The sequence below is a fragment of the Crotalus tigris genome, unplaced genomic scaffold (assembly GCF_016545835.1).
Source record: "Crotalus tigris isolate CLP2741 ecotype Arizona unplaced genomic scaffold, ASM1654583v1 scf7180000019936.317499, whole genome shotgun sequence".
NCBI lineage: Eukaryota > Metazoa > Chordata > Lepidosauria > Squamata > Viperidae > Crotalus > Crotalus tigris.
In genome coordinates this window covers 147905-165688 of record NW_024097780.1, presented here as the reverse complement: position 1 = coordinate 165688, position 17784 = coordinate 147905, and the positions used below count along the sequence as shown (strand labels likewise).

Sequence of the window (17784 nt, the reverse complement as noted above, 5' to 3'; positions counted from 1 at the left end):
GGCTGGGAAATTCTGGGAGTTGAAGTCCACAGGTCTTAAAGTTGCCAAGGTTGGGGACCCTTGCTTTTTAGAGGGATTCAACTGAAAATCTTCCTAATCTCTACTGTGAAGCAATATTCCGGCGTATAGAGCAACCCATATATTCCGGCGTATAGAGCAACCCGACATATAAGATGGCCCCCTAGTTCGACGCCAAGTCGCAAGACGATCGACGCCGAGTTGCATACCTAGAAAGTCGTCTTATACGCCGGAAACTATCGGTATTTCCGGCGTATAAGACGATCGACGCCGAGTCGCATGCCTAGAAAGTCGTCTTATACACTGGAAACTACCTTATTTCTCGCGTATAAGACGACCCCCGAGTTTGGAGGCTGTTTCGACGCTCTCAAAAGTCGTCTTATATGCCGGAATATATGGTACCAGAAAAATTTCTTGTATTGCTTGTGGGCCAAAGTGTTGTGTGCGCTTTTGCCTCTGATTTCAGTTGCGTGGTCCTGCAATCTGTAATGTATGAAGGTTAAACAGGATGGTCCTGTACTGTAAACAAAAGTTTCTCTAGCAACAGGAAGAAGGAAATGAGAGTATGCAACAGAACTGACAGCCTCCAGACAATGCAAGACCCACCCTGGCATGTTTAGTGGATCACCAAAGACCTAAAGGCACAAAAATAACTTCAGATGTTTCCCCTTCCTCTTTAAGCTTATTTCAAAAGTATTGCCAAAGGCCAGCATGTAGGATCCTATTGCTTTCCATTCTGCTTCAACGTTGGGATGAACAAACTACCCAGTATGGAGGCCGCTTAGCGTTTTTATAAGTTTGTTCGTTTCATCGTAAAGAATAAAATACAGGACAGTAAAACAAACGAACAAAATGCAACAAAACAAAATCATACATTCAAATCCTAACCACACACACACAAAAAAAAATAGTTTACAAAAAAGGAGGAAAAAGCAGTCAATTAAGTTTAACATTTTACAAGTAGGATCCACCCTGGCTGAGTGCTGAAAGAAAAGAAAAAAAAAACAATAAATTCTCCCCTTTTACAAATGTATATACCGATGTGTGTGTGTGTGTATAGATATCATACATACATACATACATACATACATACATTTGTTGTTAATTGCGAAGTCGTGTCCGACCCATCGCGACCCCATGGACAACGTTCCTCCAGGTCTTCCTGTCCTCTACCATCTTCTGGAGTCCATTTAAGTTCACACCTACTGCTTCAGTGACTCCATCCAGCCATACATACATACATACATGAAAAAAAAAGAAAAAGCAGATGACAAGTTGAGCTAAACATTACACTAATCTTCAAATCCCTCTGTTAACCATCTGTTATTATATTTAGTACCTAGAAAGTCTACAAATGGTTTCCAGTCTCTTATATAGCACCCCAAATTGTTTTTCAATTGGCTTGTCCGTCATATCTAAAAAAAATGCCTCAGGTTTCATTAATGAGGCCACTTAGCAATTTTAAAAGAGAGTGAGACCCACAGTTTTGGGGGGATGATTCAGAATGCTGTGGCTCAGAGGTCTTCAAACTTGGCCCTTTTATGGCTTGTGGACTTCAACTCCCAGGTGCCTGGCTGAGGAATTCTGGGAGTTGGTCCACAAGTCATAAAAGGGCCAAGTTTGAAGACCCCTGCTGTGGGTCATTACTCAGAGTTGGGTGAAACTTGCCATTGCTTTCTTTTAGTTGTTTTAAAGAGAAGGAATTAGCTTTTTTTTTTTTCTTTTAACTTCATGAAGATTATACTGGGTATTAGAATGATTGTGTGTTTCCTATCTCAAAATAAGAAAAGCTACCCATTTCCAGAACTAGTAAGTTTTGAAGAGGGCCCAAGACTACATAACTGTGGGGCCCTCCAGACTGGCCATCCCAATTTATTGGGACAATTGTAAAGGGCCATTATAAGAAACTAAGTAATTGTGACCACGTTACTTTTCTTGTGCAATCCAGGTGAGACCAGCAGATAATTACACACAGTTATCCATAATCCAGGCATTTTTTCCACAGGGGCAGCATCCCCTTTTTGGATCAGCAAGCGCCATCTTGCACGATCAAATGCAGCATCCGGGTCTTAACTGGGCATTTTTCACGTCTGCATTTATCATATCTTGCCTTCTTTGCTTCAGCCTTCCAGGTGGGCTCTTGGAGATAATTATTCACAGTGAGATACAAAAGTGCTGGCTTTGCTCAGAAAAGGTTCCTATTGATTTATTGTGTAGCCTTGGAATGTAGCTTTGATTTAATCTGTTTTCCTTCTGTGATAACGGCAATTTACAATCACCTTGGTCGTCAAGCAATGAATCATCAAGAATATGTTATTCTGTCGGGCAACAATAGGCTGTGCCATGCCAGAATTGGCAATCCAAAAGCTTTTTTCTGTGAATATTCAAGTGATCTCTTAAGCACACCTTGAAGATTATGCTGTATTTTGCTAGCATGCCTAGAAAGACTTTTATTCCCAGCCAACTGTTTCTATGAGTTGTGGCAGCTCTACATTATGCATTTATACACACACATACCCACACCCATAATATTTGCTGAGCATTCATGATTTGCTAGATATTTTAAAGCTTAGAAACCATGAATCGAGTGTTCAGTTTGGGGCAATTAATCTCAATAAGTTAAGCCATTCCAGTCATGTTTCTTACCTTATTTTTTGTGCTCACGGGGTCACAGTAACTAAAATAAATCCATGCGGTGAAGAATGTCGACTTGACTTTATTTTTGATTCTATGGCTGATAAATATCAAGGAATGCGAAGGCTGCTCTTTTTTCCAGAATTAGTAGGATGGGTTATGTTACTTAAACCAAGTTTACACATATAATTTTTGATGTGTTCTCCCTGGGAAAATTAATCTTTCCAGCCGTAATGAAATAAGATAATGTGTACCTTTAGAAATAGAATGATTAACTATAATGTACCATGACAGAGGAATGTCTATATAAGGTCCTTCTGGATGTGTGTGTGCATGTATGTTGGAGTTACGCTTTCAGAGGGGAGAGGTAGAAGTGATGAGGAAAGAGGTATGCTGCTATTTTTTGGTGGATGTGGGGTTCAGAGAGCTAGCAGAAGTGCCTGGCACCTTGCAGTCTGAGAACCCCACATGTTGAGCCGGTTGCAGATCATAAATAGGTGGGATCAAGATCACGTGAAGTGTTAATACCACTTTACAATGCCTTGGCAAGGCCACACTTGGAATACTGCATCCAGTTTTGGTCACCACGATGTAAAAAAGATGTTGAGACTCTAGAAAGAGTACAGAGAAGAGCAACAAAGATGATTAGGAGACTGGAGGCTAAAGCATATAAAGAACGGCTGCTGGAATTTGGGTATGTCTAGTTTAACGAAGAGAAGGACAAGGGGGGACATGATAGCAGTGTTCCAATATCTCAGGGGCTGCCATAAAGAAGAGGGAATCAAGCTATTCTCCAAAGCGCCTGAAGGCAGGACAAGAAGCAACGGGTGGAAACTAATCAAGGAGAGAAGCAACCTAGAACTAAGGAGAAACTTCCTGACCATGAGAATAATTAACCAGTGGAACAGCTTGCCTCCAGAAGCAGTAAATGCTCCAACACTGGAAGTTTTTAAGAAGAGACTGGACAGCCACTTGTCCGAAATGGTGTAGGGTTTCCTGCCTGAGCAGAGGGTTGGATTTGATGACCTCCAAGGTCCCTTCCAACTTTACTACTATGACTATTAAGAGCAGAGGAAGGGGGGCACTGGCTGACTTATAGAAGAAGTGGGACTTGCACATTGGTCAGACTCTAGGTTGCTTCTTTTGCAAATTTTGGGCACCTTTTTCTCAGGCTGATGCTGAAATCTGCTAAGATGCATCCGCCAAAGAACCGCTGGTGAACAAGTGTACAGAACTTGCATAATTTCTGGCTGTATAGCAGTAGGGAGATGACCAACTGGGTTTCAGGTTCTGCAGCAGCCATAATGAAGATGCTGCTGTATTCTTTGCGCAGTCTAGGCAATGGCCAGGAATTCTGTTCTAGAGGTTATTTATTTATTTAATGTATGGCGATGATACATTAGTGTTCGTACAGAGTAGTTATTTGGCTGTCTTAAGATTGCTAGTCCGTTTGCTTCATGCTTGTGTGCTATCCATAGTGCACCACAGGGGACAAACTAGCTTCCACCCTTTAATAATAATAAAAGTTGGAAGGGACCTTGAAGACCATCTAGTCCAACCCCCTGCTCAGGCAGGAAACCCTATACCATTTCGGACAAATGGCTATCCAGTCTCTTCTTAAAAACTTCCAGTGTTGGAGCATTCACCGCTTCTGGAGGCAGGTTGTTCCACTGGTTAATTGTTCTAACTGTCAGGAAGTTTCTCCTTAGTTCTAGGTTTCTTCTCTCCTTGATTAGTTTCTATCTGTTGCTTCTTGTCCTGCCTTCAGGCGCTTTGGAGAATAGCTTGACTCCCTCTTCTTTGGGGCAGCCCCTGAGATACTGGAACACTGCTATCATGCCCCCCCTCATCCTTGTCTTCATTAAACTAGACATACCCAATTCCTGCAACCGTTCCTTATAAGTTTTTACTTTGGAATAGATGAGATGTGATATAGATATGGGGGACATTACCATCTATCTTTTACTGTAGTTATCTTGCTTTCTGCTCAAGCAGTATTTTGTTCTCACTCTGGACCTCTGTGATGATTAAATAATTAATTAAGATAGCTTGCTGCAGATGCCTGATGGATCTTGATGGTGTTCTGACAATACTTGGGGATTTTCTCTTTTTTTTTTCCAGTTAGTACTGTCTCCATCTCTTAGCCTGCTGACTGAGAATCTGCCAGCTTGCCATTATCTTAGTCATCAATACATCTACTTGAAAGTCTACATGATTTCAGCAAAAGTGGCTATGATGACAGTATTCTGTTTTGGTCTTATAACAAATGCAACATTTGAATCCTTGGGACTTGGCCAAATAAATTTTTACGAAGTGTCATGAATGCTGCCTGTGAAATTTGCTCAATACAATTTTCTCTTAAATCTCCCGAGTGTTTGTTGAAACTCAGCTGATGGACATGATCCCAATTGGTGCTTGGTTAACCTTTGTGTATTCTGGGGCATTTAGAAAGGGAAACTACTATTTGTGCTACTTAATGCAGACCAGATAATTTTTTAGTAATAAAAACAGGAAGGTACAAGTAAGATCACTGGCTTTTCTGAATGTATTGTTGGTCTGTATTTATGATAAGTTGTATTGTCTCAGAGTCATATGAACACTTTTTGCAACCTTCTGACAAGCAAAGTCAATGGGGAAGACATTAATTGACAGGTGTCAAACTCGGTCATGTCACGTGACGTATCATTTTATGATGTTTTCTGCCTTTGCAGAGCTGGGTGGGCGTGGCCTGTACATAACGTATCCGGCCCGCAGGCCACCAGTTTGACACCCCTGGATTAACTTAATAACCAGGTTACTAATTTAACAACTGCCGTGATTCACTTAACAACTGACTAGAAAGGTTGTAAAATGGGGCAAAACTCACTTAACTGTCTCACGTAGCAATGAACATTTTGGGCTCAATTGTGGTCCTAAGTCAAGGACTACCTGCAATGTTGTTTATTTTACGTATTCATACACACACATGCATACTACTTCTATAACATGTCCATGCCAAGTTAGCAGTTTCTTTCCAAAAGTCATAACTAATATATTTATCAGTAGGAACAATGTAAGCTTTGTTCCTGATCTCTTTTTTTTTTTTCTAATAAATTTGAGTGACAATTGGTTTGGCAATTCAATTTTTAGTAGGAGTGAACAGCCAAGTTTTTTTTAAAAAAAAAAACACCTCTGTTTGAATTCATATTGCTATGTTTATGTTGGGACAACAACAGAATACAATCAAATCATCATATTGCTAGAATTGCTCAATCCTCTGATTTTAATTGTTTTCATTTTTAGCTCCTGTTCCTTCATTTCTTAGAAGATCAATTTCCTTTTCCTTATTCCAGGCTTCTGACACTTTAAAATATTGACAAAATTCAAGACAAAGAGGGAGAAATACAATCTGTTGTCCTATAGATAGTGGTCATTAAGCAAATCCAGCTTCCCAAACTGACTTTGCTTGTCTTATCTTACCTTATCTTATCTATTGAAGGCTCTCTTTGCTTTAAATGAGGAATAAACTTCATATACGAGAATTCTGTTACATATAAGTATTACTTTGCCTTCAATCCCCATGAGACAGAAATTTGAAAATCTCTGCTACAACCCTCGCTTCTATTCATTTGTAGCTTACGCAATGCTAATTTCTATTATGTTTCCTCCCTCCCCTCCCCCATCACATGGTTACATCATTCGGAGATGCTCCCGTTATTTTTGGCTAGGTTCTTTTGTTGTTGTTGTTTTGGTTTTTTTGCTATTGAGGCCTTGCTTTCTAGAAAGTATATTTTATTCCTGGAAAGTCCTGTGCTGCGCTTGCTAGGGAAAAATAATGTTGTCTAATGATGTTTGGCAAGACAGAATGGAAAAGAGGTTGATATTTAATGCATCAGTCTTCGTTTGACTTAACCAGTGAATTATGCAAAGTTTACACAGAATCCCAATAAATATCGCCGTTGGCCAGAGTGAATAAAACAGCATAAATTATGGATGTAATGAAAGAATGCATCCAAACATGGGAAAAAATTAATTCTGATGATTGAAATTGTATTGTCAGCCTCTATAGAACAATTGTATATGGGTGGGGTTTTTTTTAACTTGGGTACCTGATATACCCCTTATTGATCAACCTTCTGCTCCTTGGTTCAGAAGATGTGGGGAAAAAAAACCCTCACTTAGCCATGATAATTGTTCCTTGTCTATTCATATTTCCCAACATTAGATATTCTGAAGCATAAAAGTGGGGGGAAATTGGGGCGGGGGCATTCAGAACACTCAAGGTGATAGCTGTGATTAAAGTTTCATCCTTTTTATGCAGTGATTCTCAACCTTTTTAATGCCGCAACCCCCAACCGGTCGTAAGTCGAGGATACTCAACTGGTGCAGCACCGTTTGCAGAATGGGACTTTTGGCGGGCTCAGCAGGGCAGAGACAGCCTGGACAATTCCTATTGGCTTTTGAAAGCCAATAGAATTAGACTCTATTCAAGAGAGTCTGTTCTATTGGCTTTCAAAAGCCAATAGAATAAAAGGGAGTAGCACAGCTAAGGAAAAGGGGGGAAAAAATGGCAGACTGTGTTGTTTGGCAACCCCCGTGAAATGGTCGTTTGACCCCAAATGGGGTCCCGACCCACAGGTTGCGAACCACTGCTTTTTATGTGTGAGACATTACTGTAAGGGGGTGGGATTTTATGGGGTCATGGCTATAAAGGTAGACCACAACTGAGCCCAAATTTCGTGTTGCTAAGTGAAACATTTGTTAAGTGACTTGTACCCCATTTTACGGCTTTTCTTGCCACAGTTGTTAAGTGAATTGCTGCGGATATTAAATTAGTAACCCGGTTGTTAAGTTGACTCTGGCTTCTCCAATGACTTTGCTTGTCAGAAGGTTGCAAAAGGCAATCACATGACCCTGGGGACACTGCGCCCGTCATAAATCTGAGTCAGTTACCAAGAGTCTGGATTTTGATCACATGACCATGAGGGTGCTACCATGGCAGTGGTTCTCAATCTTTTTATACGGCGACCCCGGTCATAAGGATGCACTGCCCCCATGCGCGGCGCCCCCCATGTGCGGCGCGCATGCGCGGCGGCGCCCCCTGAAGGAAAAAATGGCGGATCGCGTTGTTTGCCGATCCCCGTAAAATTGTCGTTCGACCCCAAATGAGGTCGCGACCCACAGGTTGAGAACCGCTGTGCCATGGTCATAAGTGTGAAAAATGGTCATAAGTCACTTTTTTTAGCACCGTTGTAATTTTGAACGGTCACTAAGTAAGTCGAACACTACCTGTAATCTTGACTTTTTTGACCCTCTGCAGATGCCCCTGTAAATCAAATACGAAGGATCATGTGGCCCCTTAAGGACAAACCAGTTTTATCATCAGTTTTTGTGTGGATCTTGGTCCATTTCACCTGATATGTTCACTGAATTTCATTTGACTGGAGAAGCAGATCAGATTGTAGGTCCTAACGTGAAAGTTGCTTAAATCACATACAGTGATATCCCAAGAATGTATGAATCACGTAAAAGTGTTCTGGTAGTTTAATTTATATTTTGGGAAATTATTTAGGGAAGTTTCCCTTAAAAAGTGGTATTATTTTCAATTTCATAGAAGAGCATCTTGCCATCTATTTCAGTCCGTAGATTGCTAATATTTAAATAATCCTCCTTAGGTTTAAACGTTCAAATATTTGCCTACTGTGTATTTTTAGTTTATGAGTATTTTGCAGGCTGCTGTCATATAACTGTTCATATATGTTAGTATTGTCTGAAATAAGCCGACTGCATAAAGGCTTGAGATAGATCCATATTTCTGAACTCTGTTTAAATACTGACAAAAATTGTCAACAAACTATCTGGAGTAGGGTGGTCACTGAATGAATGAGTGAGTGAGTGAATGAATGAATGAAATGCACAATATTTTCTTGCAGTCTGAGTTTGCAGTCCAGCAACCAGGCTCAGTGTGATGTTAAACATATCTTTACTTTTACTGCAATTTTTTTTTAAAAAAAAATCAAATAACATCAGTTCAGAGGACTAATATTTATAGATACTGCAGATGTGAAGGCCTTATTTGGACCTGGAGGCTCTACTCACGGTTACTCATGCCCTTGTCACCTCAAGACTGGACTACTGTAATGCGCTCTACATGGGGCTACCCTTGAAGAGCGTTCGGAGGCTGCAGTTGGTTCAGAATGCAGCCGCGAGAACGATTGTGGGTGCACCAAGGTACACCCACGTGTCACTTATCCTCCGCGAGCTGCACTGGCTTCCTGTGAGTCTCCGGACGCAATTCAGGGTGTTGGTTGTCACCTTTAAAGCCCTTCATGGCTTAGGACCAGGTTACCTACAGGACCGCATACTGCCGCATAGTTCCCAGAGACCGGTGAGGTCCCACAGATTGGGCCTCCTTCAGGTCCCGTCGGCCAGACAATGTCAGCAGGTGGGCCCTCGGGGAAGGGCCTTTTCTATGGTGGCTCCGACGTGGCGGAATCAACTTCCCCCTGAGATTCGAACTACTCCCACCTTGCCGGCCTTCAAGAAAGCTATTAAAACTCTCCTGTTCTGGCAGGCCTGGGGGTTGATGTCCCGGGGGGGGGGGGGGCGAGATTCGATTGGGACATGCCATGTGAATGTACTCATTTTTAATTGTTATACTTGTTGTTTTAATTTTGTACGCCGCCCTGAGTCCCTAGGGATTGGGCGGCATATAAATTATACTAATAAATAAATAAGAATGCAGCACAATATTCCTATTCTTTCCAAATGAATCAGATCCCATCAAAGAAGATTCTTTCCTGAGGACTGAAGCACAGGAAGCAGTTTTACATAACTCTCTAGGCCTCCGGTTATCACACACCTAGCTGATAATATTGCTTCTTTTAAAATCTGAATGTTAAATACAAGATAGAGTCACATTCGATGGTCCACAAATATATCTGATCTCTGCTCAGGTTGTTCAATCACAGCCTAAGGGTGGAATTAGACAGCCAGATCCCTGAACTATTTCTTTTCCCTTTTTATGTATAAAGGGGAAGGAAATAGCAACTAACACAGAAATAGGCTAAAAGAAACTTGGAATTTCTTCTCTTTATTTCATTGCAATCTATTGCTATTAAGCGGATTTTCTCTAGGCCAGTCACAATTAGTAGAAATTGCTTTAGGCTAAAGTTTGGAAAGGCCAAGAAATTCTGGTTTAGGATTTGCTTTAATTACCTGGCTTCTTCTACGTGGTTCTTCTTTATGTGTGAATAATTGCATTTTACAAGACAGCTAAATCACACTTAAGAGGCATTTAATTAGCCTGCTCAAGTCAAGTTTGGTTCAAAATGCATGTCTTTGTAGAATTGGAGTGCCTCTCTCCACTAAAATGTTTATAAAGGACATTGGGGTTGAGTGACATATTTCTTGTTAATTTGCAATGAATCAGTGTGTTTATGGTTTCCTCTTGGCTAAAACAGTAAAAAGGTTCTCTCCATCAAATAAGTTGAATAAGCAGAAAAGAAGGGAAGGGGAATGACTGCAGAGAAACCAGAGTTGGTTTTGGGAAGAAATGAATTACGAATTTGATGCTGGGATGCATGATAGGTCTTCCTGTTGAGTGTTTCCCTATGCTCAGAAACACCTTGTTCCTTAACATTTAACACATGTCTGCAGAGCTCCTATATAGTGTTAAATTAGCGCAGGTCAAGATAGTACCTCCTCGACTTACGACCACAATTGAGCCCAAAATGTATGTTGTTAAGTGAGAAATTTGTTACATGAGTTTTATCCCATTTTACGACTGGTAAGTGAATCGCTGTAGTAGTTAAGTTAGTAACACAATTGTTAAGGGAACTTGGCTTCCCCATTTACTTTGCTTGTCAGAAGGTACAACCATCATAAATATGAGTCAGTTGTCAAGTATCTGAATTTTGATCATGTGATTGTGGGGAAGCTGCAGCGGTCCTAACCCAAGAACGGCAAACTCCTTTGGGCCTTGTCTTGTGGAAACATCTAACTGTTCTTGGATTATCACAGAAAACTAAAGGTCAGATAATACCCGAGTTACACCTGGATAGGAGACTAATAAGAAATCTTAGGATAGCCTGGCAAATAGGAAAGCAATTCTCAAATAATGCAATGGCCAACCGCTTTTGTACTGTTGTGAAAACTAATAAATAAGGGCATTCATTAAATTACCTCAAGTCAAGCCTGCTCAAAGATCCTGATGTTTGGGAAATTTAAAAGGCAATTGGAAAAGAAGATGACGTGGTGTCTAAATACTATCACTGATGACACAACCAGACCCTTATAAGAGCTCAGAAGACGCAGATACTGATAGAAGAAATGATGTCCATCAGGTCCAGTTGAGAAGGAATGAACGACAGAACAACAAAATTGTGCTGTAACTAACATTTCTGAAATTGTCTTATGCGTCATAATTGCACTTTCAGAAAAATGTGAGGAAAATCACATCATTGGATTGCAGTAGCTTTCAAAACAGTTGTTTCCAGTGGTGGGATTCAAATATGTGAACAACTGGTTCTTTGTGTGGATGCCGCTTCCGGAAGTCCATTCTGGGCCTGGCCAACAAAAAATTAGCTATCGGTTTTGCCGAAGTGGTGCGAACTGGCTGAATCCCACCACTGGTTGTTTCTAAGGTTTTCTATCCTAGTCTTTAAAAAGATTAGATATGGACAAGGCTAAATAAACAGTAAAAATTGACTGTTGGCCACAAATCTTCAATCAGTCAAAATCTTGATGGCAGGAAAAAAAATTGAATTGTCATTAAGGAAACGAAAAAGCTTGAATGGGATGGTAACATTCTGTTGAGGAATTATTTTAATTTCCCATTGGTGTTGGATCAATCCTGTCACCACATTCATTCTAAGACATGAAAATTTTTGATTCAGTTCTTTGGCCTCAGGTGCCCACTTTGTCCTCAGATATGCAAATAGCATGAAGAAAAGGCAGTAAAAGAGTAAGAATGAAGCAATTAATACAAAAGTTGGTCTACTAGTTACGCAGAACAACGAATAAGCAGGCAGAAAGCCTTCTGGGGATCCAGGAATATCTTTAGGGGTTAGAATCCCTGCATTTCCCTTTTTTAGCGTAGGTTCATTCTGATGGCAAAGTTAGGCTCAAGGATAGAATAGAATATCTTTATTGTCATTGTGTAACTCAGAAATTAAGTGGACAACTATATCTTCAGTAATCAACTTCATAGCAGCTTTTCGAAGGCTAATCAGAAGATCTAATCTTCAAATTAAGCTCAGCTGCTCATGACTTCATAGATAAGTCCATATGATAAGAATATGAAAGCTATTTGTTGTTGCCTTCCTCTGTCAATGCATACAGTATGTTTTTAGGTTGAAAGTAAATGTACATTTTCATTTTAGCTTGGAAATGTACAGTTGAAGCTGTAGAAAGAGTTTTTGAATCTCTTCAAGTAATACATATTTTTTAGTTTTCCTGCCAACCCTCAATCTGTTTTCTGGGATCACTAGCCAAATAATTTAGCAATGTTGGCACACTTGATAAGGAAACCAAGTACGAAAGTCAAAGATCTTGACATGTTCCCTTTCTCCTGGCCCCTTGTACTAAGCAGTATTCTGAGCCAGGGAAAGCACAGTTGGAGCAAATAAGCTGGAGGTAGATGGAATAATTCTTAAATGTTGTGGTGCTACATAACTCTCTTTTTACTGTTAACCCGAATAGTAAACATGTTCTTGATTGAATGTAACACAATGCCTTCGTTCACGGGTGTCAAACTCGCCGTGTCACGTGACGTGTCACGATGTATCGCGACTTCTTTTGCATTGCTGGAGCTGGGGTGGGCACAGTCTCCGTATGATGCAACCCGGCCCACAGGCTGGCAGTTTTGACACCACTGCCTTAGTTGTTCTAAGGATCAACGTCTAAAATAATAATAATAATAATTTTAAAAAAAAGTTGGAAGGGACCTTGGAGCTCATCTAGTCCAACACCCTGCTCAGGCAGGAAACCCTACACCATTTCGGACAAATGGCTGTCCAGTTTCTTCTTTAAAACTTCCAGTGTTGGAGCATTCACCGCTTCTGGAGGCAGGTTGTTCCACTGGTTAATTGTTCTAACTGTCAGGAAATTTCTCCTTAGTTCTAGGTTGGTTCTCTCCTTGATTAGTTTCCATTGGTTGCTTCTTTTTAGGCGCTTTGGAGAATAACTTGACTCCCTCTTCTTTGTGGCAGCCCCTGAGATATTGGAACACTGCTATCATGTCACCCCTCGTCCTTCTCTTCATTAAAGTAGACATACCCAATTCCAGCAACCGTTCCTTATGTGTTTAACCTCCAGTCCCCTAATCATCTTTGTTGCTCTTCTCTGTACTCTTTCTAGAGTCTCCACATCTTTTTTACAGCGTAAAAAACTGGATGAAGTATTCCAAGTGTGGCCTTACCAAGGCATTGTAAAGTGGTATTAATACTTTACATGATCTTGATTCTATCCCTCTGTTAATACAGCCTAGCACTGTGTTGGCTTTTTTGGCAGCTGCAGCACACTGCTGGCTCATATTTAAGTGGTTGTCCACTAGGACTCCAAGATTTCTCTCCCAGTATTACCTTTATTAGAAGCAGAATTTCAGTCTGCAAGTAGATTATTGTATGTGAAAGACACATGATTTACTAAGGAATACTCATGAATGGTTGGAAGGTTTTTGTTTTTTTTTTTAACAAGGCATTACTTGCGAAGAGCACAGAGAAACATTTGCTGAGCTTTGCTTTTAAAAGCTTTGCTTGAGCAGGGGGCTGGACTAGAAGACCTCCAAGGTCCCTTCCAGCTATATTCTATTCTATTCTATTCTATTCTATTCTATTCTATTCTATTCTATTCTATTCTATGTGTCTCAGGGATTTCCCTGGAAGACTTATTCCTGTTTGTACTGGTAGCATCTTTTCTTTTTAACACGGTTCCAAGGCAGATACCACTTGCTTTCTTCTTGGTGCTAGGCAGATGCTTTTTTCCTTCCATTTTAGATGCTTTTTATAGTATGCTTTATTGTTTTGAGTAACTACACTGTTCTGCTGAGTTTTGTCTACTTCGTACACCCTGTACTGTTCCCGTGCAATTTTTGTTGTATTTAATATTCTTTGTTCTGATTTTCGGTACGTGTGTACCGAAAATCAACAATGGCCTGTTATTGGGCAGATTAAAGTATATATAACAAATACAGGAAGTCCTCGGTTTGCAACCACAATGGAGCCCAGAAATTTCATTGCTAAGCAAGATAGTCATTAAGGGAGTTTCGTCCCATTTTACAACCTTTCTTGCCACAGTTTTTAAGTGAAACACTGCAGTTGTTAAGTTACTAATACGGTTGTTTAGTGAGTCTGTCTTCAGACACTTACTTTGCTGGTCAGAAGCACAAATCATAAATACAGACCAGTTGCCAAGGTTCCAAATTTTGATCATGTGACCGTGGGAATGCTGCAACAGTCATGACTGGGAAAAGGGTCACAAGTTGCTTCTTTAGCTCCTTCGTAACTTCAAACAGTCACTAAACGAATGGTTGTAAGTCAAGGGCTACCTGTAAAAAAAGACTGTTGTGCCTGAGACGCTTCCTTTCTCCAGCAGGATGACTGTAGAGTCCAAATGGATGGTTTCTATGACGGCCTTCCTGCCTGGCAGACTGGGTAAAAACTTCGGCCACACCCCTTCCTTTGGGCGTGACCCCAGTTTTGACTCAGTCTCGAAGCCTGGTACAAGTGCGAGAGGCAGCTCTCAGAACCAAACGAATTTAAACTCAAAGAAAACAAAAAAAAAAGGAATCCCCTCTTCTTCCCTTTGCAAGAGAAACTTCCTGGCAACGATTAGAACTGAGAGAGGCAGCCAGGATCGGCGGACTCGTGAGTGGGGCGAGCTGGGGAGGCTCGGAACGGGCCGGATCGCTCACCCTTTCTTCCGGCCCGCCGAGCAGCTGTTTGGCGCGGGGGATCTCACCGGGTTGCGCGTAGCCCCCCGGGCCCTCCCAACAGCTGAGCAGCCTGGCCGAGGGAGCTGAGCGCCGCTCGGCGCGAAACAGCTGAGCCGCGCGGGAAGCGGCAAACCAGGTCGCCGCTCGGCTGCGATCAGCTGAGCGGCGCGATAGACAACGCGGCAAGAGCAAAGCCGGCGCTGAATTTCCTTCTATCCAGAGGAAAGGCGCAGCCCCCTCATGACTAGAGGAGTCTTCCTGATTACAACCTTTCTTGCCACAGTTTTTAAGTGAAACATTGCAGTTGTTAAGTTACTAATACGGTTGTTTAGTGAGTCTGTCTTCAGACACTTACTTTGCTGGTCAGAAGCACAAATCATAAATACAGACCAGTTGCCAAGGTTCCAAATTTTGATCATGTGACCGTGGGAATGCTGCAACAGTCATGACTGGGAAAAGGGTCACAAGTTGCTTCTTTAGCTCCTTCGTAACTTCAAACAGTCACTAAACGAATGGTTGTAAGTCAAGGGCTACCTGTAAAAAAAGACTGTTGTGCCTGAGACGCTTCCTTTTCCACACCTTACAGCAAAAGCTCCATGTGCATAAAATTGCTCCTCACTGGATTGTAGCTATTTAATACGAAGAATGTTGCATAGCTTGGCTTAATTTTATTTGGTCATGGAGTGGTAAAACTCTATAAAGCTGCTAAAGCAGAAGTGTAACCACAAGTTGCCACAACTTGGGCAATAAGTTGCATTTCAGTTCAGGTCGCTATGCTATATAGGAGCCCTGGTGGCACAATGGTTAGAAATCAAGTATTTCAAGCAAACTCTGCCCACTGTCAGCAGTTCAAATCCCACTGGCTCAAGGTTGACTCAGCCTTCCGTCCTTCCAAGTTTGGTATAATGAGGACCCAGAGTGTTGGGGGCCCTATGCCGACTCGGTAAACCGCTTAGAGAGGGCTGTAAAGCACTGAGAAGCGGTATATATGCCTTGAGTGCCGTAGCTATTGCTATATGTGCACATTTTCTACATGTAAAGTTTTAAGATTTTTTTTTTTAAAAAAAAGTTTGCTTTCTCAGTTACCAATTTGGAATTGTTTTTTTTTTCCAGAGATTGAAGCAAAAGAAGCATGCAATTGGCTGCAAGCAGCAGGATTCCCCCAGTATGTTCAACTTTACGAGGGTAAGTAACAAGGCAACTCAAGGTTCTATGATGCTATTCTTAATAATGACGTGATTGTATTATTACTAGTTTACATCGAATAGATCATAATGTTAAATAGGTTAGAAGATCATGGTATCAATGTTAACTTCCATCTATGATCTTTGTGTGTTCGACAAAATTAACATCCTGTTGTGTCAGATGATAGACTTAAGTGCTGCTGATAAGGTAATTGGATTAAAGATTTTGAAATTATTTTGGAACAATACAGTGCTGTCTTAATTCATGTTGTTATTTTGTCCTAAGTAAGGGGGGCAAGCAATTGTGATATATACCTTATTTTTACCACCCCACAGCCACCAAAATTATGCTGCCAAAATTCAGCAACCAAATAACAATAACACTAGATAGATTAGACAGGGGTAGGCAACCTTGGCTTTTTTATGACTCGTGGACTTCAACTCCCAGAATTCCTGAGCCAGCATGGCTCAGCTTGGAAACCTCTCCCTTTTCCCTCAACATGGCTGGCTCGGGAATTCTGGGAGTTGAAGTCCACAAGTCATAAAAGAGCCAAGGTTGCCTACCCCTGGATTAGACCATGAAATTAATTCTACAGGATGTTTCCAACTACTGTTCTAAGACTGATTTTGCAGTACCTCTTATTCCATAGAACATTGAATAATAGGGTTCGAAGAGAGCTAGAGATCCTCTAGTCCAACCCCCTGCTCAATCAGAAGATCTCGTATCATTCCAGACAAATGGCTGTCCAGATTATGGAGATGTCTTCTTAACATTAGCTGAATTTTCTGGATCTAAAAATGCTTCCATCCTGGCACCTTGGCAACAAAGTCTGAATGACTCCATCAAAGGCATCTTCCTTACTCCCTAAATGTAACAAACATGTAACAACGTGGCTTTCTATGTATACGATAAAAGGCTGGAGGATGCCTTTTTTTCCCAGAGGCCCTTTGGGTGTTTTCTCTTTGGGCTCACCTTCCTGCCTTTGGGCTCACCTTCCTTCTTGTAGTTCAGTGGTTCTCAACCTGTGGGTCGGGACCCCATTTGGGGTCGAATGACCATTTCACAGGGGTCGCCAAACAACGCAGTCCGCCATTTTTTTCCCCTTTTCCTTAGCTGTGCTACTCCCTTTTATTCTATTGGCTTTTGAAAGCCAATAGCATAGACTCTCTTGAATAGAGTCTAATTCTATTGGCTTTCAAAAGCCAATAGGAATTGTCCAGGCTGTCTCTGCCCTGCTGAGCCCGCCAAAAGTCCCATTCTGCAAACGGTGCTGTACCAGTTGAGTAGTCCTCGACTTACGACCGGTTGAGTAGTCCTTGACTTATGACCGGTTGGGGGTCGCGGCATTAAAAAGATTGAGAACCACTGCTGTAGTTGCTTGATAGTTACTGTTTTCATCCCTTGTCTTCTAAAGTAGGGGTCCCCAACCCCGGTCTGTGGACCGGTACTGGGCCGTGGCATGCCAGCAACCGGGTTGCACAAACAAGCAAAACCCCATCTGTGGGATGCAGGCAGCACACAAAACCACGCCCCCTCTGGTCCACGGAAAAACCTCTCACCATTATAACCGATCCTTGGTGCCCAAAAGGTTGGGGACCTCTGTTCTAGAGCCACCTCACTTGGTGCCCTCTCTGTAATCCTGGTCTATGAGAAATATAGGCTGTCTGGGAAATAAGAGATAAAAATAGAATTACATAACTTCTTTAGCAATACTTTCTGTTATTACTTATTAATATATTTGGTAAATTTTAAGTTACCAAATCTACACATTTATTTAGATTTATAGTGTAACCCATCTCACATGAGTGGCTCTCAGAGGCACACAAAGTTCAAAACACAAAAACACATATTGCACAGCAAAATAACAACAAAAATAGTGTTTAGAGCATGTTTTAATAATCTGCGGGAGAATTCACTCAGTTTCCCTAGCAATCTAATCACCTTACAAACTCCAGTTATTAGAACGGAAGGGAAATGGTACTGCTCACTTTTTCTCAGCTTAGCCTTGGTAATCTCTTGCTCCATGTCCCCAG

At 41.4% G+C, this 17784-nt stretch overlaps 1 protein-coding gene across 3 annotated transcripts in view; it reads left to right on the top strand.

The window, feature by feature from the left end:
* The window catches only part of DLC1 (DLC1 Rho GTPase activating protein), a 187478-nt gene that overhangs the window by 128375 nt on the left and 41319 nt on the right, over positions 1-17784 (top strand). For all 3 annotated transcript variants that reach the window (XM_039364977.1, XM_039364973.1, XM_039364975.1), the window contains exon 2: positions 15680-15751. Coding sequence is in view for 2 of the 3 variants with exons in the window: in XM_039364973.1 (XP_039220907.1) it covers positions 15680-15751 (72 nt within the window). In the remaining variant the exon portion in view is untranslated. The remainder of the gene's footprint in view (positions 1-15679; positions 15752-17784) is intronic.